The 25,094-nt window shown below is 42.2% G+C and overlaps 1 protein-coding gene across 3 annotated transcripts in view; it reads left to right on the top strand.

The window, feature by feature from the left end:
- Window positions 1-22,111, top strand: part of RMDN2 (regulator of microtubule dynamics 2) — an 88,413-nt gene extending 66,302 nt beyond the window's left edge. The window contains exons 11-12 of one of the 3 annotated variants that reach the window (XR_012638879.1): window positions 3,096-3,289; window positions 21,656-22,111. Coding sequence is in view for 2 of the 3 variants with exons in the window: in XM_074949009.1 (XP_074805110.1) it covers window positions 21,656-21,742 (87 nt within the window). In the remaining variant the exon portion in view is untranslated. Of the gene's footprint in view, window positions 1-3,095; window positions 3,790-21,655 lie in introns of those variants that run through there. The other 2 variants (XM_074949009.1, XM_074949010.1) reach the window with 2 other exon arrangements.
- Window positions 22,112-25,094: the final 2,983 nt, after the last annotated feature.

Here is a 25,094-nt window from a genome sequence, read left to right as displayed (position 1 = left end):
TCACATTTGATTGTAAAAATATATTAGAAGCGTTTAACCAATGTGTGTTTTTCAGTAGAAAGTCAAAGTTGAAAATGGCAATTGGTCCTACCTACTCAGCTAGAGCCAATCTTCAACCTAGGAGTGAACAACTGAGTCTCTTGCCAACAAACTGCTTTCCTGGTCTCCAGAAGGAGATCAAGGCCTTCCCATCCTCCCAGCTACAAATGAATCAATATGATTGTTCATCCTTGGAAGATCAGAGATCCAGTGAATTTCTAAAATGCCTTAAGGGAGAAAGCTGTGCAGGACCAGTGATCCTCTACTCGCACAATAATCAGTGATCTCCTTTACCTCCACATTGCGCCTACGCATGCCAGGTTGACAGCCCTGGAATCTGAGCTCTTCCTCCATAAAGCAGGGTCACAGTCAACAGCAGTGCAAGCTTTTCTTCCCTGCCAATGTGCTACAACCCTCACCTGGAGGGACCTGTTTCTATTCAGTGTTTGGTTTCTTTGTTGGTATTGCCAGCAAAAATTCCAGTAGTTGTGCTTTTTGCAGTGTGGTCTCTTCTCTCTGGATAGAACAACTCAATTCACATAGGCCATTAAACAGGCTCCAAGCTATTACCAATCTCTTCTTTCAAGTAGTTTTTAGAGCAGCCACATTTTGGTTTCTTTCTCTAATTTCTTTTCTTAGCAGCAGAGGCAGATGCAGGAAAGATTGCCCAACCTTTAGCTCTGGGTGTGTTGCAACTGTCTGAAAAGATTGCCCAATGTATTAGTCTTGTTTTTCTTCTAAGGAAAGAGAGAAATATGCACGGCTATTTTGGAGATGATTTTTAAAAGGGATAATTTGTGGTGTGAATAAGGAACTCAATCCGTCTTTGAAATACTGAATAAAATTCCCTAGGATATGACAGAACCTGAGAGAAGTATTTATACCTTTTGGCTGAGAGAAGTGTGAAAAGACTAGAACTATTTTTTTTCCTAACTGTAGCGAGAGTGCCTGTGCAGTTACTTCTGCGTTTAGCCCTGAAAATCATTTCTGAATTCCATTGAATGAACAGTCATAAATTTGTAAACCTATTATACTTCTGAACCAAGATTGTGGCAGTCTCTTGATGTGAGGATTGTGTGTTTTCCAACGCTGTATTAAGAGCCAATGGCTATGGCTACACTGGCACTTTACAGCGCTGCAACTTTCTCGCTCAGGGGTATGAACCCCCCCCCCCCCCCCCGAGCGCAGCAAGTTACAGCGCTACAAAGCGCCAGTGTAAACAGTGCCCCAGCGCTCTAAGCTAGTCCCCTCGTGGAGGTGGAGTACCACACTCTCACTTCAGAGCGCTGCCGCGGGAGCGCTTTGAAGTTTTGAGTGTAGCCATACTCTTAGACCAGACACTCTGGGGGGTGCAGTGGCATGAAATTTAAGAGGTGTGGGATATAAGGTGATGTTTCTTCCTGTTACCAAGAGTATTCTGGCAAGAGTGTACAGGCTGTACAATACGTGCCTTTCAAGACTCTGATAAATGATTAGGTGGATAGTTTAGCCTATTGTTGCCAGTGAGAGCACATATTCAAGGGACTTATACAGCTAACGTATTTATGCCTTAATCCGGCCCGATAGTATAATATCGTTTGACATTTCTTGCATATGTTTTCTATCAGTTTCAAATATTTCTCTTTATTCCACCATGTCATTATAGACAACTAACCAAAATAAAGAGGAGCAGGAGTTTATTCACCCATAAACTATATTTTAAAATGTTCTGTATTTTGTTCCAGTTCTTTGATTGAATAACACAGTGATCCTGAAATTAAGTGATTGCTTCACTGTCTTAGTCTGCAAAATTTTCTTTTAGAAAATTTCCTTTGCAGCATTACCTTGGCGGTTGAAGAAACCACAGCTTCTAATTTTGGAAATACTAGTACAAAACACCTGATGTGCGCATGCCTATGCTTTGGTGCATGTGAACCCCGAACTTGTGTGTGTGAATCAGGTGTTTTCACCCCTACTTCTTTGTGTGCATCATGTACAGACTTCTAAAAATGTAGCTTTATCTGAATTGATACTGGCTTTGTGAGATGGAAATGTGTGCATGGGCAGGGAGAAGTAACACACAGGTGGCAATTTTCAGGAGAAATGCTTCAATGACTAGATCATCATATTTTAGAGCTGATATTTTGTATAAATACAAAAATACCTTTGGATAATGGATTATATTTAATGGCCAAAACCTAATCATTTATGACCTTCAAAAGAATTCGGTTGGCCAGGTTTTGCCTTTAGGCACGGCCTTGTGTAAGCTGTTCACCTGTATACTGCCCTAGGAGGAGCCCAAAGTTCTTTCCCTGCTCCCCGCTTATTTCCAAGTGAGAGTAACCTGCCGTACTATAGTAGTAGCAGATTACTACCTTTGCCCCCATGATGTCTCAACTCTACTGGCTGTAGTGTGTGTGTGTGGGGGGTCTGGGGGTGGAGCCAAGACTGTATCACCCCTCCACTCCTCACCCACATGTACAGGGGAGGGGGAACTACCAGGCATGCAGCCCCTTCTCTTCCACTCCATGCCTGGAACTGGGAGGAGGGGAGGGAAGGGTATATCGACATATAGGGTTAGGGCAGGATCTGGCCCTAAACCATTAGGTATGTTTCTCATATTTTCTTGATAATTGGATAATTGAGTTCCAAAGAAGAGTCAGAGACGCATCCTCTTAGACACAGTATATTCACAGCATACAAACTTCCACACAGAATAGAAGCCAAATCTCTGTTGACCCACACTGTACTCATAAAAGTGTGGGCCTTGCACCAATGCTTCCACACTAAGGATATTACTGGTAAGGTGGAAGTGCTTTGTCAGAGCTGTATGAAGAAGGCTGCCATGGGCTCTACTTCCTCCTCCCCCTCCCCGTTTTACTTGTGCGATCACTGAAAAAGAAAAAGTAACTAGTTCAACGATTTGTAGTTGTGGACATTCCGTGGCTATTAATTTTACATAATATCTTTTGTTAATAGAGAAACGCGCGTGAGCACATATTAGCATGATAAAAACACACTGCAACACACGGGGCATCCCACATCTCATCGCATGCTTGTTTGTTTTCTTGTCTTAGGATAAAGAAGCCCAGAAAGATTTAGAAGCTTTACTTCTAACATTGCAGCTGTGATGAAAAGCACTTTTAGCTCTTCATGCCGTGATGATATTGTAGAAGAACCATAGAAACTAGTCACTGGGGGTCTTATGCAAAGCTCATGGAAGCTAGTGGAAAGACTACTTTTGACTTCAGTCATTTTTGGATCAGGCCCTGTAAGTGGATGGCAATTCGGATATGAAATTGATGCATTCTGTCTTTTTGATTCATAGCTTTATTTTTAATTTTTGGATCTACAGTTTGTTTTAAATTATTCTTGCTGGAAGTATAATCTCTCATTATAAAGTCCACTGCTGGCAATGGACACCACATAGGCAAGAACACCAAATGCATTAACTGTGTTCTTGGAATGATTAATCAACTAAACTGCAATGCTAGCACAGAATTATATGGAGCAATTTCTTTGTTTCTACATTAAATTATGTTTCTACGAATTTATCTATATAAATGTATATGAAGGTACATCATAAACCTATGTATGTGTGTTCCTCTGCTTTTACTCACAAGAAATGTGTAAGACTGATGGAAGTTAAGGAAAAAGGGATAGTCTTAAAAAAACTATTTTGACTTTAGCCTATTTTTAATTTTAGATGGAAATGTGAACACTTTATAAATCATGTTTTAAAGTAATATTTTATGTTACTTGAAGGGAAAATATTAAAAATTGGACCAATGAAATGAAATATTGTGGTTAAATCTGTTAGAATTGTGATACTTGAGCCCCACCAGCTAGATGAATCCTGGTCATTTGTCTTTGAATAATAGCCTGTTGCGTTATTGTCAGTCTGGCTTTGAGAGCCCCTTCCCCCATGTGTAACATTTGTTGATCTTTCATGTCATTTGTGAAATGTGGCTTATGTATACATATGTAATAACTGAGACCTGTTTCTTCTGCTTAATCAAACCAAGAGTTTATGGAACAGTAGGAGTTTAAATGTTAGAGGAAAGGCAGAGAAATCATTTTGTCTGCTCATGGCCTGATCCAAAACCCACTGAAGTCAGTGAAAAAACTCCAACTGCCCTTAATGAATTATGGGTCATGATCTTAATCTGGATTAAAGTATGTGGCCAGAACAAGAAAATGTTCCCATAAATGAAACATAAAAACAGGTGAATATATAAGCAAGAGCCAGTGAATATATGAGCAAGAGCAAGCATCATTTCAGACAAAGGGCCATATATTTTTATTTATGTTTAAAACATCCAGGAGAGGAGCACTCACTTCCCTAGTTTCATGCAATGTTGTTGTAGCCATGTTCGTCCGAGGATATCAGAGAGACAAGGTGGGTGAGGTAACATCTTTTATTGGACCAACTTCTGTTGGTGAAAGACCTGAAGGAGAGCTCTGTGTATCTCAAAAGCTTGTCTCTTTCACCAGCAGAAGTTCGACCAGTGAAAGATATTACCTCACCCACCTTGGTTCCCTAGTTTCATCACCTTTAGGGAGCTACTGATTGACTTCATTAACTTCTTGGAATCTTTAGGCAGCGTGGAAGAGACCAAGCCACTACCAATATATAGCTGTGACCTCTGCTTATCATGCTGACTAGTATTGTTGTTTTCTTATGCTCTCCCAATCTGCTTGGATCTCTGTCTCTTTTCTTATGCTTAGATTGTAAGCTCTCTGGGGCAATGATTTTTTTGTACCGTGTTGTATAGGGCTGAGTGCAGTGCTTTACTGCAATAAAAGTAATACTCTCAGATATTGCTTGCTGATCTCCATCCTAGTCATGGATCAGGATTATATTGCAGCAGGCACGTACATTCACATAGTAAGAGACAGTCCCTGCCTCAAAGAGCTTACAGTCTCAATCATGTTTTGTAATATTAATTTAGTAGGTCGTATATCAACAGTAAGTATGTCATAATGAAAATTTTACATTTAGAGAGCTACCATCTTTCATTCTGCAGAATCCCAAAGTTCTTTACCAAGCTTCACTAAATTCACTAAACCACCACTTCTCAAAGCAATATAGAAGCTGTTCAAAAGCACTAGGTGACAAAATAGTTTAGTAAACGAAGTGAAAACTCCTATATCCAATTATTTTTTAAAACTCTTATAATATTTAAAGCATCTCCAAAAATATGGAAAGGAAGCTACCAGGGGAATGTAGGTAGACATGGATTTACTATCTATCTACCTATTTCTATCTCTATATAGATCTTTGCATTTTTACTTCTGCCCCTCATGATTGTATCTGAACATCTTCCATGTAAAGTTGTTAGCACCAATGAAGTCCCTAGTGAACTTCAGGGAATTTGGGGGATTTACCTACAAAGGAATGTATGTGGTCCTCTGACTTTTTAATGGGCACAAGAAGTCACAACCTATACTTTAAATCTTATCCAAAACACAGCAACTCCTGTGGTACAGTGACCGCCAGCCATCCTAGTTTTCCGTGATATAAAAGCCCAAAATTCTCCAATAAAAACACACAAAAATGCACGGTTTTTTCTGTGATTAAAATGAAAGCTGACAGCCGGAGCCCCACTGCCTGGGGCTGACAGCCAGAGCCCAGCTGCCCAAGGCTGAAGTGTCAATTTCCTATATTCCTGTGCATGCACTAGTGGTATGTGGTTCTATTGTATATGGGTTGTTTTTTTTTCACAAAATGTAAAAACTAAAGATTCTTTGTAAAAATGCAAATTCCACATTTTTCCATGGGAAGTGGATCCCTCGTGACCATGAATACTATGCTCCAACATTTATTCAATACAAATTCAGAGGAGAGAGCAGTACCTACTTAATCACCAACATCACTTCCTGCAGCACCTGGATTTTCCTTTATACATAAAGTTATGCTGTGATTTTTAGTGCTTTATGTACCATAGATCCTCTCAAGTAGACCTTGAAACAAATCAAACTGCCTGTGAGATCATTCCTGGCAGTGTATAAAAAGCAAGCTTTTTTGATCCATTGTATGTCTGTGTAAGCCCTGCATTATGTCACTGGTAAACAAAATATTAGAATGAAAATGAGAACAGGTTTCTGTTTCCTTAAAATGTTAAGCCTTTTCAATAAAACGTTTTACTAAATTTCAGTAAACAGGCAGAGATTTTAGAACTGTATTAAGAGGGCTAGAGCAATAGACTGGGACTCAGGAGCTCTGGGTTTCAGTCCTGGTTCTGTCAGTGATCTGCTGGGTGAGCTTAGACAAGTCACCTCACCTCTGTTTCCTTTCCCATCCCATGTCTTCCTAGATTGTAAGCTGTCTGAGAGAGGGACTGTCTGCTACTCTGTGTTTGTACAGCACCTAGCCCAAATGAGGCACTGCTGTCATATAAATGATTTTCACTGGGTACCAATGGGGCTCTGATAGAAAAAACACATTTAAAGGCTGTCAGCTGTGAATGGGGATAAACTTTTCCAGCCTAACAAGTGAAGAGAACTGGAGTTATGGTTTCCAGTTTATAGAAAGAAATGACCAGTGTGGTGGATAGAATTTCAACACCTGGATATGTCCGAAAGAGTCATTCTTCTTTGAATAGTGTCCCTATGGATAGAATCATAGAACTGAACCTTGAGAAGTCATCTAGTCCAGTCCCCTGCACTCAAGGCAGGACTAAGTATTATCTAGACCATCCCTGACAGGTGTTTGTCCAACCTGCTCTTAAAAATCCCCAATGATGGAGATTCCACCACTTCCCTAGGCAGTTTATTCCAGTGCTTAACCATCCTGACAAATAGAAAACTTTTCCTAATGTCCAACCTAAATCTGTCTTGCTGCAATTTAAGCCTGTTGCTTCTTCTCCTATCCTCAGAGGTTAAGAAAAACAATTTTTGTTCCTCCTCCTTGTAGCCACCTTTTACATAATTGAAAACTGTTATCATGTCCCCCCTCAATCGTCTCTTCTCCAGACTAAACAAACCCAATTTTTTCAATCTTCCCTCATAGGTCATGTTTTCTAGAACTTCTCTGGATTTTCTCCAATTTGTCCACATCTTTCCTGAAATGTGGTGCCCTGAACTGGGCACAATACTCCAGCTGAAGCCTAATCATCACGGAGTAGAGTGGAAGAATTACTTCTCGTGTCTTGCTTACAATACTGCCAATACATCCCAGAATGCTGTTTGCTTCTTTTGCAACAGCGTTACACTGTTGACTTATATTTAGCTTGTGGTCCACACCACCAGATCCCTTCCCACAGTACTCCTTCCTAGGCAGTCATTTCCCATTGTGTATGTGTGCAACTGATTGTTCCTTCCTAAGTGGAGTTCTTTCCATTTGTCCTTATTGAATTTCATCCTATTTACTTCAGACCATTTCTCCAGTTTGTCCAGATCATTTTGAATTTTAATCCTCTCCTCCAAAGCACTTGCAACCCCTCTCAGCTTTGTGTCATCCGCAGACTTTATAAGTGTACTCTCTATGCCATTATCTAAATCATTGATGAAGATATTGAACAGAACTGTACCCTGAATCGATCCCTGTGGGACCCCACTCATTATGCCCTTCCAGCATGACTGTGAACCACTGATAACTACTCTCTGGAACGATTTTCCAACCAGTTATGCACCCACCTTACAGTAGATCCATCTAGGTTGTATTTCTCTGGTTTGTTTATGAGACGGTAATGTGAGACAGTATCAAAAGCCTTACGAAAGTCAAGATATACCACATCTACCGCTTACCCCCATCCACAAGGCTTGTTACCCTGTCAAAGAAAGCTATCAGGTTGGTTTGACACAATTTGTTCTTGACAAATCCATGCTGACTGTTGTTTATCGCCTTATTATCTTCTAGGTGTTTGCAGATTGATTGCTTCATTATTTGCTCCATTATCTTTCCGGGTACAGAAGTTAAGCTGACTGGTCTGTAATTCTCCGGGTTGTCCTTATTTCCCTTTTAATAGATGGGCACTATATTTGCCCTTTTCCAGGATGCTCCACTTCAGGTGCATGTATGCATCTTGAGCCCTTGGTCAGAGATTTTTAGCTAGCAGCGCCCATTTGGCCCACACGTGCTCCCCATGCCTCCTTGTGGCAGACAGCAAGACTATATAGGGACATGTGGGTGAACCACCCTCCGTTCTTTCTCTCCCTCTTCAGCCCAAGACAGAACACTAGTGTGTCCACCTATTCATATCCTAATGAACAGGTGTAAGGGGGCTCCCATTTCTGCCCAAAGACTTTCAATGGATATTGGGTCGAGTCAGCAGGTGCTCAGGCCCCTGCTGGTGGTGAGAGCACATTCAACCAGATCACAAGTGCCGTCTACTGCTTTTTTGAAGAATACCCTGGTATCTGAGATAGGTAGCGCCACTACCAGGTCTTCAGTCCATCGTTTTCAAAACATTACACCCTGTTCTGTGCCATCAGATCTGATGTGGTACTTGGCTCTGCAGTACTATCTTCAGTTCTGGATCCTGGTCTGAAGCTCCTTTCTGCTTCTGGGGGATACTGCTTGTATACTAGTGGAGCACCTCTAGGGATGCTACTCGAAGGAGGAGGAAATGTTACTCACCCTGTACAGAAACTATAGTTCTTCAAGATGTGCCCCCCTATGGGTGCTCCACTACCCATCCTGCTTCCCCTCTGCTTCAGTCGTTCCCTAGGGGATGACTGAGAGGAAAAGGAACTGGGGGTGGTTCACCCACACACCCCTATATAGCCCCGGTCTTGGTGTCTGCCACTAGGAGACATAGGGCACCTGTGTGGGCCAAATGGGCACTGCTAGCTAGAAATTTCTGATCAAGGGCTCAGGAGGTGCCTGTGCACCTGAAGTGGAGCACCCATCCGAGGAAAGAATTGCAGTTACTTCACAGGGTAACATTTCCTTTACAATGTTGATCAGTCAAATAAGGGCCAGGATAGCAAAGTTGGTGCAAGTTGTTTCCCAAGCTTAGGAACTCAGACGTTCATTTTTTCATCTTGCTGATGCTGGAGAGAATCTTCTAGGGGGAAATAAAAATCTTCTGTAAGACTCCTGATTGTGTCTTGTTATCTAGCGTGGGTAGTTTCCAAAACACTGGGTAAAATCTTATAATGTCTCTCCTCCGGTTCACAATATAAAGTAATGTATTAAGTTTAAAGCAATACCTAAGGTTATCAGATCTTCAAAATAAAAAAACAGGATGCTTTCGTGGGAACATTTTTAGTGTGACAAAATATTCATACAAAAGAACATTTAAGAATGCGTGTTGGCATCACTGTATGCCAGCTTCTGACTCAGCAGAACATGTGCTCTTTGCTCCGGAGTGGAGAATGTGTTCTGCTTAATGTTCTGAATGAGTTTATCATGTAACCCTGCACAATCATAATGAACATTCAGTTAAGAGTAGTTTGAGGAGTATCTACACTCATTTGACTTTTCTGTTTGCTCAACACACTGTGGATCACACTAAACACTGGTTGTACTGGACTGTTTATTCCTGGCAAAGGCCCAGATGAAATCCTGGCCCCACTGAAATCAATGGCAAAACTCCCTTTGACTTCAGTGGGGTCAGGATTGCACCCTGAGAGTGAGATTTTCAAAAGCAGCCAGCTGACTTTCAGTGGGATTTGTTGCTCCTTAGCAGTTAGGCACTTTTGAAAATCTCACCCAGAGTAAATTCTACTCATTATAGAAAAGCCTTGAACAAATGTTTTGCAGTTATTATATAACTAATTTTTTTATTGGTTAAATGAAAAACTGAGACTTTTCCGGTATCTTGAAAGAAGTTCCTGGGATAATGGGACATCATATGAAAAACCAGGACAAATGGTCATTTCAGCAATAGCTTGAATCAATAGTCCATCAGCAGTGGTTTTCTTAAAACCCATTAGTTCTATATTTTTTAGTACAGATTAATAGATTTTAAGGCCAGAAGGGACTGTTATGAGCATCTAGTCTGACCTCCTATATAACACAGGCTATAGTTTTTCACCCTGTTATTACACTGTTTATGCTGCCTTGAAGGCGTGTCTAATTACATCACTTAGGGTGGGGTTCACAAAGGTACTTAGATACTTAAGTCCTGTTTTTAGGTGCCAATGTGATTCACAAAAATTCCTATTCATCTGCAACCTAACCGTGTAGGTGCCTAAAGTATTCTGGTGCCTATATTTTTTGTAGTAAAAGTTCTGAAGACATCTGTGTTTCTGCCTCTGAGCATGTGTGCTGCTGGCTCACTCTAGGCATCTGGGTATCTATCTCCCACCTAAGCCCCAGAGTGATCCACAAACCAGAAGGAAGATTGACATGTGGCTGGCTGAGTCACAAGTGGGGCCTTATCCATTAGCAGGCTATGATTTAATCATGGGTATTTTTAGTAAAAGTCATGGACAGGTCACGGGCAAGAAACAAAATCATGACTCATGATCTGTCCATGACTTATACCATAAATACCCCTGACTGAATCTTAGGAGAGGAGCGCTGCTGGAGGAGGAGGGGAGCCTTTGGCACCCAGGACAGGGGCTCCTGCAGCCCCTGTGACCACTGCTCAGGCGGTCCCCGGGGCCAGCTGCATCAGCCACTCCTCAGGCGGTCCCTGGGGCCAGCTGCATTGGCTGCTGCTCGGGCAGTCCCCTGGGCCGGCTGCCCGGGACCGTCTGAGCAGCAGCCGGGACTGGGGCTGCTCCAGCAGCACAAGTGCAGCTCACTGTGGGGCTGCCCAAGCGGCTGGCTGCAGAGCCATTTCAGCAGCGGCCATTGGGGGCTGCCCCCAGGGCCTCCTGAGCAGCTGGCCGCAGGGTCAGCCACACTGGCCGCTGCAGAAGTCACAGAAAGTCACGGAATCCATGACTTCTGTGACAAACCTGGACCCCTATCCATTAGGTGTATGCAAAGGTTGCCTAACTCTACAAAACAGCCAAGGGGACGGCCCCCTCTCTTGTAACCTTTAGCCCACTGGCTAGGGCACTCACCTGTGTTGTGAGAAACTGCTAATTCAATTCCCCCCTCTGCCTGAAGAAGAGGAAGTTATCTGCTACCTCTGAGGTGAGTGCCCTAACCGCTAGACTATAGAATGACTGTCTATCCCAGTGGTTAGATCACTTACCTGAGGGGTGGCAGAGCCTTGTTTAAATCCCTTGTCCTTATTAGGCAGAAGGAGGGACATGAACTAGGGGTCTCCCACCTCCTGGGTGAGTTACACCAGCCACTAGGTTAAAGGCTGAAACAGAAGTCAGCCTCAGCCTCTTCTTCCTACCCCGCTGGTGGCTTTGTAGTGGTAGGTGCATTTCTGTTTCAATCCGAGTCTCTTTTTGTTCTGGAGAAATTGATGTTTAAAACTGTGGCAAATGAGAATGGAAGTATTTTTAGCACACACAGTGCTGCAGGCATTGTAGCCATCACTGTCAAATTTGGGTGCCTAAAGTTGTCCCCCTAAGTCCGTATCTGAATCCTGATGTAAACCTGTGTCCTGAAGCACTAGAGATGGGAGTTCGCTATTGACATCTGTTGGTGAAATGGGAGAAGAGCAGCCCAGAGCTGCTTGAGAGCTCATGCACAGGGACAGAGGCTCCACAGGGGAGGGAGCTTTGCCAGCATTTGTTGGTGAACAACAGAGAATGACTAAATGGGCCAGGCCCTATTTGCATTTCAGTTGTGACAGTTTGGGGGCATTTTGGTTAACAAACAGTTAACGTTCTACATTTGGGGGCAATAAAATGGTTCCTGTTGGGAAATTAAGGGACAAGAGAACTGCACTACCTGTGTCTGGAGTGAGGGGTCACCCTAACCTTTACTACAGTTGGGTGGGGCAGCTTTAAGAGAGAGCGAGAAAGAACGTGAGTGCGGGAAAGAAAAAGGTTCTATCCTCTGAGGGGAGGGTGTCTCCTGGTAAGGATTCTGTTATAGGCCCTGTGTACTGTAGAGCCCTCTCCAAAGACCTGAGCTGAGCTAGCTACAAAACAGTGACTAGCACGCAGCTGAGACAGTGGGTGGATGTTCTAGAGCTGAGGTGGCTTTGAGGTAGTGGATAATGCGGAGTTGAGGTGTCTTGGGCTGAAGTTGCAGCAGCCTATTTGAAAGACTCTGGTGTAGGCCTTCCTATGCAGCAATCAAAGCTGACCTCACTCCAGCTGGGTCAGGTTGTAAAGCCTCTGGAGCTTCACTGACTTTCCAGAATGCTTGGATACCACACACCCAGGACAACAAACTGTGAGTGGGGAAGCTGGGCAGGAGGGAAGTGGGTAGAATGTATGAGCCACTCCCGAGAGCAAGTGGAGGTCTGAGGTTGGGACTACTGTTAAAACAGCCTGTGGGGGTGGGAGTCTTGCCTAACAGATCTTGTTCATGTAGTAATTGCTGCCTTTCCCAAGTTCATTCTGTTGTTCCCCTCTCTCCTCTCTCTAAAGTTCTCTGTTTTAAACTCCTACACTTGGTGCTTGTGAGTAGGGAAATACTGCTTATCAAGGGCACCCAGGGTGGTTGTATGTAGTTTCCTAGGTTTCTGGGTGGGGGCTCAAGCTGGAGATATTTGTTTTCAGAAGGAACCTCCAGAAAATTGAACGTGGCCCTTTTTGCTGTTGACAACACCTGGAAGACGGGTTACCCTTAAGGAGGTAAATTATTTTTTTGGGGGGGCTAACAAAGAGGAAGACAGAAATTAGAGTCATAGACTTTAGGGTCAGAAGGGACCATTATGATCATCTAGTCTGACCTCCTGCACAATGCAGGCCACAGAATCTCACCCACCTACTCCTGTAATAAACCCCTAACCTATGTCTGAGCTATTGAAGTCCTCAAATCATGGTTTAAAGACTTCAGGGTGCATAGAATCCTCCAGCAAGTGACCCGTGCCCCACACTGCAGAGGAAGGCAAAAAACCCCTACGGCCTCTGCCAGTCTTCCCCCAACCCCAAATATGGTGATCAGCTAAACCCTGAGCATGTGGGCAAGGCTCACCAGCCAGACACCCAGGAAAGAGTTCTCTGTGGTAACTCAGATCCCACCCCATCTAACATCCCATCACAAGCCATTGAGCATATTTACCGCTAATAGTCAAAGATAAATTAATTGCCGCAATTAGGCTATCCCATCATACCATCCCCTCCATAAACTTATCAAGCTTAGTCTTGAAGCCAGATATGTGTTTTGCCCCCACTGCTCCCCTTGGAAGGCTGTTCCAGAACTTTACTCTTCTGATGGTTAGAAATCTTAATCTAATTTCAAGTCTAAACTTCCCGATGGCCGGTTCATATCCATTTGTTCTTGTGTCCACATTGGTACTGAGCTTAAATAATTCCTCTCCCTCCCTGGTGTTTATCCCTCTGATATATTTATAGAGAGCAATCATATCTCCCTTCAGCCTTCTTTTGGTTAGGCTAAACAAGCCAAGCTCTTTGAGTCTCCTTTCATAAAACAGGTTTTCCATTCCTTGGATCATCCTAGTAGCCCTTCTCTGTACCTGTTCCAGTTGGAATTCATCCTTCTTAAACACAGGAGACCAGAACTGCAGTGCCTTGTATAACGGTACTTGTAAAATGTTGTATAACAGTGCCTTGTATAATGGTACTAACACCTGCTTATCTCTACTGGAAACACCTTGCCTGATGCACCCCAAGACTGCATTAGCTTTTTTCACGGCCATATCACATTGGCGGCTCATACTAATCCTGTGATCAACCAATACTCCGAGGTCCTTCTCCGCCTCTGTTACTTCCAACTGATGAGTTCCCAGCTTATAACAAAAATTATTGTTATTAATCCCTAAATGCATGACCTTGCACTTTTCACTATTAAATTTCATCCTATTACTGTTACTCCAGTTTACAAGGTCATCCAGATCTTCCTGTATGATATCCCGGTCCTTCTCTGTATTGGCAATACCTCCAAGTTTTGTGTTATCCGCAAACTTTATTAGCACACTCCCACTTTTTGTGCCAAGGTCAGTAATAAAAAGATTAAATAAGATTGGCCCCAAAACTGATCCCTGAGGAACTCCACTAGTAACCTCCCTCCAGCCTGACAGTTCACCTTTCAGTATGACCCGTTGTAGTCTCTCCTTTAACCAGTTCCTTATCCACCTTTCAATTTTCATATAGATCCCCATCTTTTCCAATTTATCTAATCATTCCCCATGTGGAACCGTATCTAATGCCTTTCTGAAATCGAGGTAAATTAGATCCACTGCATTTCCTTTGTCTAAAAAATCTGTTACCTTCTCAAAGAAGGAGATCAGGTTGGTTTGGCACGATCTACCTTTTGTAAAACCAAGTTGTATTTTGTCCCAATTACCATTGACCTCAATGTCCTTAACTACTTTCTCCTTTAACATTTTTTTGAAGACCTTGCATACTACAGATGTCAAACTAACAGGCCTGTAGTTACCCGGATCACTTTTTTTTCCTTTCTTAAAAATAGGAACTATGTTAGCAATTCTCCAGTCATACGGTACAACCCCTGAGTTTACAGATTCATTAAAAATTCTTGCTAATGGGCTTGCAATTTCATGTGCCAGTTCCTTTAATATTCTTGGATGAAGATTATCTGGGCCCCCCAATTTAGTCCCAGTAAGGTGTTCGAGTTTGGCTTCTCCCTCGAATGTGGTAATATCTACCTCCATATCCTCATTCCCATTTGTCATCCTGCCATTATCCCTAAGCTCCTCATTAGCCTCATTAAAGACTGAGGCAAAGTATTTGTTTAGATATTGGGCCATGCCTAGATTATCCTTAACCGCCACTCCATCCTCAGTGTCTAGCGGTCCCACTTCTTCTTTCTTTGTTTTCTTCTTATTTATATGGCTATAGAACCTTTTACTATTGGTTTTAATTCCCTTTGCAAGGTCCAGCTCCACATGGCTTTTGGCCTTTGTCACTTTATCCCTACATGTTCTGACCTTATTAACGTAGTTTTGCTTGCTGATCCTTCCCATCTTCCACTCCTTGTAGGCTTTCTGCTTTTTCTTAATGACCTCTCTGAGATGCTTGCTCATCCAGCTTGGTCTACAACTCCTGCCTATGAATTTTTTCCCCTTTCTTGGGATGCAGGCTTCTAATAGTTTCTGCAACTTTGACTTGAAGTAATTCTAGGCCTCTTCCGCCTTTAGATCCACAAGTTCTTCAGTCCAATCCACTTCCCTAACTAATTTCCTTAATTTTTTAAAGTTAGCCCTTTTGAAATCAAAAACCCTAGTCACAGATCTATTTTTGTTTATCCTTCCATTTAGTCTGAACTGAATTAGCTCATGATCGCTCGAACCAAGGTTGTCCCCTACAGCAATTTCTTCTATGAGATCTTCACTACACACCAAAACCAAATCTAAAATGGCCTCCCCTCTTGTTGGTTCAGCAACTACTTGATGAAGGAATCCGTCAGCTATCTCATCCAGGAAAATCTGAGCCCTATTATTATTACTAGCACTTGTCCTCCAGTCTATATCTGGGAAGTTAGTCTTCCATGATCACCCAATTCCTATTAGTATTTACTTCATTAAAAATATTAAAGAGGTCTCTATCCTTATCTAAATCAGATCCCGGTGGTCTGTAGCACACCCCAAGCACTATCCCAGGGGAGGCTCTAGTAGCTTTCTTCCCCAATGTGATTTTTGCCCAGACTCTGTCTTATCCATTCCATCACTTCTTATTTCTTTACAGTCTACCTCATCATTGATATACAATGCTACTCCACCACCTTTGCCTTTATTTCTGTCTTTCCTAAACAGCACATACCCTTCAATACCTGTATGCCAGCCATGACTACTATTCCACCATGTTTCTGTTATCCCTATAATATCTGGTTTCACTTCCTGCACTGTTGGTAGGGATATTACCCATAGGCATGATAGTATTTATTTTATGAAATCCCTTATGTCCTGAAAAGGAGGACTTCAAGGCCCTGATCCTGCAGTTTTGTTCCATGCAGGAAGACAAATGCCTGTGTGGAGCCTGTTGACTTCGATTAGGTCCCTGTGGCTTCAATGGCATTCCCAGAGGGCACAAGAGCCTACCTGTGTTGAGCCAGTTACAGCATTGGGGCCCTAGTTACTAAAACAAGCCATTTCCTACATGGATTATTTGTGCTCTCTCTCTGCGCCTAGCATTCATGTTTATATGCATTGGTAAGTAGGATAACGGAATGAAGGGTTTGAAAAAATGTTGAACACCTTGATTTTTCTGATCATTGTTTATGTTGCATATAATTAGAAATTTTCAGCACTTTAATTTTTAGCAGAATTTCATGCACACTAAAAGTCTTTTAAAATACAACACAAGGAAAAGACCTTTAATAGTGTAAATATGTTTGCCACTTGTTGCCTTGTCTGAGAACAGTTAATTAACATAAAACAAAGATTTATGTGGGTTGAGCGCCAAAATGCTAATGTGACTATTTTTTATTTGATTTGTATTGTTTTATTTAATCTCTTCTTACTCTGGTTAATTACAGTCTTCACTACTGGACCTTTATAAAAGTACTGTACCCATTGCAGGTCAGCTCCTCAGCTGATGTAAATCAGTATAGCTCCTTTATGTAGCTCTATTAGCAATGAGCTATGCCAGTTTAGACAGGGAAAGGAGGGTCTGGCCCATTGACCTCAATTAAGCTATGCTGATTTATACCAGCTGAGGATCTGGTTTGCAGTTCTAAGTGAAAACTACTCTGTGAGAAGCTTTGAAACAGATGATCAATCTGTTGAGGTATTTAAAAAAATCCAGAGAGTAGTAGAAACTTGTTGAGTGAGGGAATGTTTCTCCTGATGAAGAACAGTGTGTAGTTGAACAATAGCATACAGTAAGGTCTTATTTATGTTGTGTGTTGAGTATTATTGGATAAAAACCATGGGGCTTGACTGATTTCATTGGAAACCAGTGTAACTCCATTGGCTTCTGTGAAAATAATTTTGATTTGCACTGGTGTAAATCAGATCAGACTCAAGTTCTTAATCTCTGCTTTACCTTTGAATACTGAAATGAATGTATAGATATGAAAAATGGATGAGGACTACATTTTTTCTCTAAAAACCATTAAACAGTGGAGTTGTGAAGTTTGATTTGTGCAGTAGTTCATCTTGGAGTTATGCAAAAACTACTTGGCCTTTTTGTGTTTAGGGGTTTAGGTGGGTTCACAAAGTGTTTTTCCCAAGAGACAGGATAAGACAGGGCATAATATAGGCCATGTCCAGTGTTGGGTAGGGAGAGAGTTAAAACCCATCCTATAAAAAGATAAGAAATTGCAGCTGACTACCTTAAGTTCAGCAACTCCAATGGAACTCAGCCATGGGATGGGGTCTAGGTGGAGATAATTACTCTATCAGAGGAAGATATGAGCAGCTGTGGACTTTTTATTAGAGAGGGAGAAAGTGCTAGCTAATAGTCACACAATGCACACTGATTTTGGTGTAGGCCAGTCAGTTTCTGTCACTGGCCACTCATCCCCTTTTTCAGGGAGGGACGGAAGAAGGGTAAAGGCTGTTGCAAATCAATGTGTTAACCTTCCTCTGCTAGGGACCTGAGTTCAGATCCTAATCTGAGTCCATAAAAGAGAAAAATTGTTCTTTTCCAAGGTTGTAATCCAAAGCCCACTAAAGTCAATGGGAAGACTCTCATTGACTTCAGTGGACTTTAGCTCAATTCTCTAGTTCTTAGCAGATGTATATCAATAAACCACCACACAATTCAGCATGAATATAAAAAGTCTCTACTTAAAGGGGGTCTGGCACTTGCACAGCAAATGTACTGTAGCAGAGTACTGAGCTGCGGTAGGAGAAATGCTTACTCAGCACTTGCCTGGCTTCCTTCATCATCTTGAGCTCTGAATTCACTCTCAAATCTTTTTTTAAAAGAAAATGGGTACAAAAAATATAGTGCAGAGGGTAGGGATCCAAAACCAATTGAAGACCCTGAAGCATAGAAAAGTACTAAAACAGCTGTCCTCCAGAATATCCTTTTGGAACTTTTAATTTACACTCTTTGGAAGGATAAGGTGGCTTGAAGAAAAAGTGTTTTGTACTCTTGAATATTCCCATCTTGCATACAAGGGCATTAAAGTGCCAATGTGTTTTGTTAATTTTAGTTCCCTTTTTTTGCTGAATTGTCTTCCTTGCAGGAGATTATTTCTAATTGGTTAAACATGGCTGTTATGCATTAGGGGTTGCAGCCTAGGTAGGGCTCTGATCAAATTGCAGTCTGTGTTCTCAGGGCAGTGCAAAGAGTCCCTCACTACTTCCCTAGTGGTGCATGGATCCAGGAAGGGAGCAGGTGAAACCATGGCTCTGACCCCTGCCACATGCTAGCCAGCAGACCAGGCTAGCAGGGGGGAGTATACCAAATCACATGAAGGGGTATAGCATTGTGCAGGCTTCCTCTGTGCACTAGGGAGCTTTGGGAGGCAGTCTTCTAGTGTTCCTCTGCCTGCCTTTTTGTGGCGGAGCTACACTGCCCAAATTTCCTAAATCAAAAGCCAGGCTGTAGTATCTGCCCAGTATAGAATTACTAGAATGTGCATCTGTATCCCTCCTCCTCCCTAAAGAGCTAATAATCTCAAGATTGTAATCAGCAAACCACCCACCAATGCTGCATTAAATCCACTCCAGTTTTCTTGCCAAACCAAATGGTATTTTCAGTCGAGTTCCAAGTCAGAAAGAGCCAAAACGTAACCTTAAGCCAATGAGTTTAGAGCCAGGATTTCAAGGCTTGTTAAGTGATTTTGCACCAAGCAGATGGGCGGGCCATTCAACACCAACCACAAGCCTGTCAATAGGTTTGACCTGAGACAGATGAGCCTGTGCCCAGAAAGAAATATGTCCATAAAAATAAAATCCTGGGCAGAACTGTGTAAAACTTGATGGTTTTAGTTTGCAGGAATTCTGGCAAACTCCTGTATGTTGTTGTCTGTTTGCATAGTTCCCACCCCCTGAAGTTTGGCTTTGACTTTTCCCTGATTCCCCTGACACACTAAACAGTCAGAAAACACAGAAGTGAAGAGTCTCAAAGTAAAATTTGCTCTCCCACAGCCACATGCAGAGTAGTTTTGATTACTAGTTAGGCTACTTAATTTATATTGTATTTAATACATACAGCATGTGCAATGCAAGGGAGGAGGTGATACACTAACTGATGTTATTTCTGTATCTGTTTCGATCCTTAATCTTGCACTAGCAGAACTGGGTTGGATTGTGGTCAGAAGATGTTTGACCTGGAGTCATGTCATCTCTTCTCCTCCCTCCCCCCCCCCCCCCCGCATGACCTGTCAGGTAGTGTTTTCATGAGAATAGGTTGTATTTTGTGTGTGTGTGTGTGTGTGTGTGTGTCCACTGTCTGAATGCAGACTGGTCTTATTGTAAGTGACATAAATGTAATTTAGCCACAAACTAACATGAGATGATATTGAACAATCTGTCCCCTCTCTGCCTTTCCCAAAACTGGGAAGATACAGTGAAACTGTAGCAGCCGAAGAAATCAGACAAGGCAACTGGAAAGAACAGCCTTTTCCACTCAAGATTCCCAGCCCTTAGTGGTTTCTGCATAACTTTCTTCCTGGTATTTCAGCCCAAACCAGGAAGTACAGAAGCACCTGAAAGGTTTAAGACAAGAAAGATTAAGGAAAGTTAACCCAAACATGCCAGCCCCCTTATTCACTCAACCCTTATATAATATGAGTGAATAGTGTCACACTCTTGCAAAAAATAGCAAACATTCTGGGATGTATAATTAGCAGGAGTGTTGTAAGCAAGACACGAGAAGTAATTCTTCTGCTCATCTCCATGCTGATTAGGCCTCAACTGGAGTATTGTGTCCGGTTCTGGGCTCCAAGTTTCAGGAAAGATGTGGACAAACTGGAGAAAGTCCAGAGAAGAGCAACAAAAATGATTTAAGGATCTAGAAAACATGACCTATGAGGGAAGATTGAAAAAACAGGATTCTTTTAGTCTGGAGAAAAGACGACTGAGAGGGGACATAACAGTTTTCAAGTGCATAAAAGGCTGTTACAAGGAGGAAGGAGAAAAAAATTAAGACGCAATGGGCTTAAATTGCAGTAAGGGTGGTTTCGGTTGGACATGAGGAAAAACTTCCTAACTGTCAGGATGGTTAAGCACTGGAATAAATTGCTCAAGAAAGTTGTGGAATCTCCATCATTTGAGATTAAGAGCAGGTTAGACAAACACCTGTCAGGGATGGTCTAAATAATACTTAGTCCTGCCATGAGTGTAGGGGACCGGAATAGAAGATCTCTCAAGTCCTTCAATCTATAAAGGTTCCTTCCAGTCCTTCAGTTCTATGATTATAAGCTGTTTCCCCTCTGGTTAGCAAGAGAAACTAAGTCTGCATTACAAGACCAATATTTCTTTACAGTGAAAACCATCACATTGACAAATACTATTTCTCTGCCTGTCACCGTCTGAAACTAGACATTCATTCATTTGACATTTGGTGAAAATAAAATTTTCATTAAGGTCCTGATCCAAAGACCACTGAAGCCAATGAAAAGACTCCCATGGCCTTGAGTGGGTTTTGCATCATTTCCATTTGTTACCTGCCTTGGACAGTTAATCACTTTGTTTAATTGAAGTACGTGTCTGTCCTTTTTAATTATCCATCAAAGATATTTTGGCAGTTATAGCAACAAGAAAAGCACTGGGAGAACAATAAGATATATTTAAGGCCCAATTCAGGAAAGCACTCCATTTTCAGGAAGTCAAGAGGACTGAAGCACGTCAGTCCTGAATCAGGGCTTTGGTATTTTGCTTCTGTTTTGTCCCATAGTCTCATTTCCCAACTCACAGTCTAGCTCAATGGGTTCTTCTGCCTTGAGCCTCCTTTGCCTGATAAGATTTATGGAGAGGCAAAAGCAGCTCAGTGAACAGTTTTATTTCTGCCCACTTTGTTTCATTTCCTGTTTAATCTGGGACAAGGTGGCAGACCTTATTAAAGACATGGTCCAAAGTCTACTGAAGTCGCTGGAAGTCTTTCTTTCAACAGACATTGCCTTCAACAGACTTTGGATTAGGCCCCAGCAGTGTCTCTTGTGATGAGCAAAAGGAAATAAAAATAGATTTGATGAAAGAAAGCCCTGTGAAATTACTTGTGACGGGTTGGATCACATAAACCCTCTTGGGGCTACCAACTGATGTGCCAAGACTACTTCTGCCCCTGCTTTCCCTGCCAGCTTGGGACTCGAGCGCCAGCTTGCTGAGCCAGACACGCCAGTCTGCTCCAACACAGACCCAGGGTCTGATCCACGGGCCCCAAAGCTGCAGACTTAACTGAAAGCAATTTAAGAAGTGTGTCTGTCTTTTACACTCAGATGCCCATCTCCCATTGGGGTCCAAACCCCAAATAATTTGGTTTTACCCTGTATAAAGTTCATAACTTGTTCGCCCTCTATAGCACTGACAGAGAGATATGCACAGCTGTTTGCCCCCCCACACCCAGGTATTTAATACATACTCTGGGTTAATTAATAAGTAAAAAGTGATTTTATTAAATACAGAAAGTAGGATTTAAATGGTTCCAAGTAGTAACAGACAGAACAAAGTGAATTACCAAGCAAAATAAATAAAACACGCAAGTCTAAGTCTAGTACAGTAATAAAAACTGAATACAGAAAATCTCACCCTTAGAGATGCTCCAATAAGTTTTTTTTTTTTCTTCACAGACTGGACACCTTCCTAGTCTGGGCACAATCCTTTCCCGTGGTACAGCCCTTGTTCCAGCTCAGGTGGTATCTAGGGGATTCTCATGATGGCTGCCTCCCTTTGTTCTGTTCCACCCACTTATATACCTTTTGCATAAGGTGGGAATCCTTTTTCCCTCTCTGGGTTCCCACCCCCTCCTTCTCAATGGAAAGCACCAGGTTAAAGATGGATTCCAGTTCAGGTGACGTGATCACATGTCACTGTAAGACTTCATTACCCACTTGCCAGCACACACACACACACATACAGGAAGACTTACAAGTAAAACAGAACTATCTACAGACAACTGTCCTGGTTAATGGGAGCCATCAAGATTCCAAACCACCATTAAAAGCCCACACTTTGCATAATTACAATAGGCCTTCAGAGTTATATTTCATATTTCTAGTTTCAGATACAAGAGTGATACATTTATACAAATAGGATGACCACACTCAATGGATGATAAGCTTTGTAATGATACCTTACAAGAGACCTTTTGCATGAAGCATATTCCAGTTACATTATATTCATATTGATTAGCATATTTTTATAAAATCCTATAGACTGCAACATCCCATTACTCACCCACTCATTCATGGAGGGTAACTTTTTAAATGAGTGTGTAGTATTTCATTCATTATTTCATAATCATCATGGTAAAAGGTGGGCTTGTATCTGTGGGTTTCTTTTCCTATTTTGTGAGGTGGTTTTAATCCATGCAACGTATATGTTTTAAAAAACCCAATAACTACCAGAACAAGACACTCCACTGCACCCATTTCTCTGGGGAGAGGATGAGAGAACGGACAACACTTGATGGGTGTTAAGTCATGTTGCTTAATGCACCAGTGGAAGGTGCTCAGACTACGGTGATGAGTGCCATATAAGACCAAATATAGAATGGACTAGACTTCATGAAGCCCTCTAGGGACTTTGCTATTGATTTTCTGTGGAAGGCACTCAGATACCATGGTGATGGACATCCATATCAAATTCTAAGGTGGAGAAACAGATTAAGAATCCAAATGCAACTTAGAAAAACTACTGAGCTAAATAGGAACTGAAGTGAATGCACAGGGCAGAGAGAACCTGGGCTTCCCTTCCATCCCCCAGCAGGCTGGTAAGTGAGGACAGACTCACAATGAAGCACAAATCAGAACACTTTCTCTTTGGCTGAATTTACTCTGAGGGCATAGTGCTGTTTGTAGCAGCTTCTGAAAGCTTCAGCTTCCAAATTAACCCTTTCATGGGCATCACATACACCACAAAATTGACCTAATATATGTCCCTGGGATGGGGAGAAAATAGCGGATTCCTGAGGTTTTGCCTGCCCATGATCTCAGAAGCAATAAAAAATAAAGTTGAAAAATCCCTCCAGTTTAATCACCATATGTCTCCAGAAATTAACTGTGAACTATTTTTGCTACTCCATCCAAAGGTTTGCTGTACTGAAAGTGGTTTTAGAGATTTTTTTTCCCTATCTGTGCCTTTTGCCATATTTCCCCCCATGTTAATGTGCAGGGAAGCACGTCTGAGAGCTAGATTTTTAAAACATGAAATCCAGTACTAGAGTGGTTTTCCTAGGAACAGTGACCACATGAAAGCGCCTAGTTCTACCCCAACATGTGGAACTATTTAGCTATTCTGATAGTATTGATAGTAAAAAGAAATGAAAATATAGAAAGATGATGTGATGGCAACCGTGATCTCGTGCTGCTTGCGCAGCTGCTGAGCGGTGAGGTAGGCTGTTCTCTGCCTGACGGTTTTGACGACTAAACAGTAAAACATTTGGTTAACTCTATGCACACTGCAGTTGCTAGACTCTATAGTATTCAGATTATGAAGGCAGGAAAGCTGACATAAAATTAACCATGTATATCGCCTCTTATGTTCCTCGCTACAGCATACAGGGAGGTGCTTAAGCTCATGCCTAATGTAACATTATGTTTAATCATGGTTCACTGATATGATGGTAGACATAGTTTGTTCTGGTCTACACTAAACCATGTTCCAAATCTCATCAGCTAATATGCTTGTTGACCCCAATCCCAGGGAAGGGTGGTCCTGTGGGTTTAGAGTGCTCACTGGGGACTGGTGAAACCTGACTTTGCTTTCTCTCTCTGCTAAACTTTCTATGTCTGACTTTGGGCAACTCACTTGGGATGTGATCCACAAAGGTACTTAGGTGCCCAAGTCCTATTTTTAGATGTCACTGTAATCCACAAAACTCCCACTTGGCAGCTTCCTGACCCTACAGGTGCCTAAATTCACTTGGCACTTAAATTTTTGCAGTAAAAATTCCCTAGGCTCCTATGTGTCTGTCTGGGGATGTACACTGCTTCCTCCCTCTAGGCACCTGGGCACCTATCTGTCATCTAAGCCCCAGAGTGATGCACAGGCCAGAGAAGAAAGTCCTTTGGCCACCCGAGTTGTGTGTGGGGAGAAGGAGAGGGGCAGAAATCTGGTATGTGTGCTCAGAGGCTGCTCTACCAGATGAGGCCCCTCAGGTGAGTTCACACTGAGTGGGGGAAAGAGGGAGGAGCTCTCTCGTAACATTTAGCCTCATGGATAGGTACTCGCCCAGAATGTGGGAGACTCCTAGTTCAAGTCCCGCCGCCTCTGGGGGAGAAGGGATTTGAACAGAGATTGGCCACCCCTCAGATGACTATCCTAACCACGAGACTATGAAGTCATTCTAATTAATAGTTAATTAACTATTTTATACAATTAAAGTGGAACAACTTCAATAGGAGAGATTGAGGGAGACCCACATCAGAATATTCCATAGCTTAGTTAAAAGGAAACCGCTAACTATACCAGTTGCACATGTCTCTTTTTCTGTGCAAATACTCAAATGTAGTTAGCAGTGTTTCTGCTGCCAGTTTGTGTGGAGATTATGTAGGGTTTTGGTGGTTTGTTTTCAATTTTAATGTAACGATTAAGGGTGACACCTTCAGAAATGCCAAAGAAGCATGAAAATCACATGTGGTCTTAAGTCACTTAGCTGCCTTTGAAAGTCCCTCTTTAATGTTAAGTATCAGGGGGTAGCCATGTTAGTCTGTATCCACAAAAAGAGCAAGGAGTCCGGTGGCACCTTAAAGACTTGACAGATTTATTTGAGCATAAGCTTTTTGTGGGTAAAAACCCCACTTCTTCAGCTGCTCAAATCAATCTGTTAGTCTTTAAGGTGCCACCGGACTCCTCTTTAACGTTATAACATATGAACACCATAGTACATATTGGCCCACTCATCTACCAACAGTATTATATTTCTGTTTCAACTGATTCCCATATACTAGAAACAGATGACTCGCATTGTGCTAGGTTCTCATTCTGTGTGTTGAGAGTTTTGTTCTTTTAAAGTAACAGATTTTCAGTTCCCCATCAGGTTGGGGAAATCAGTTGTGAATTGCCTTG

This window comes from Natator depressus, chromosome 3 (genome assembly GCF_965152275.1).
Source record: "Natator depressus isolate rNatDep1 chromosome 3, rNatDep2.hap1, whole genome shotgun sequence".
In the NCBI taxonomy this organism is placed as follows: Eukaryota; Metazoa; Chordata; order Testudines; family Cheloniidae; genus Natator; species Natator depressus.
This window is presented reverse-complemented; position numbering and strand designations above follow the sequence as displayed.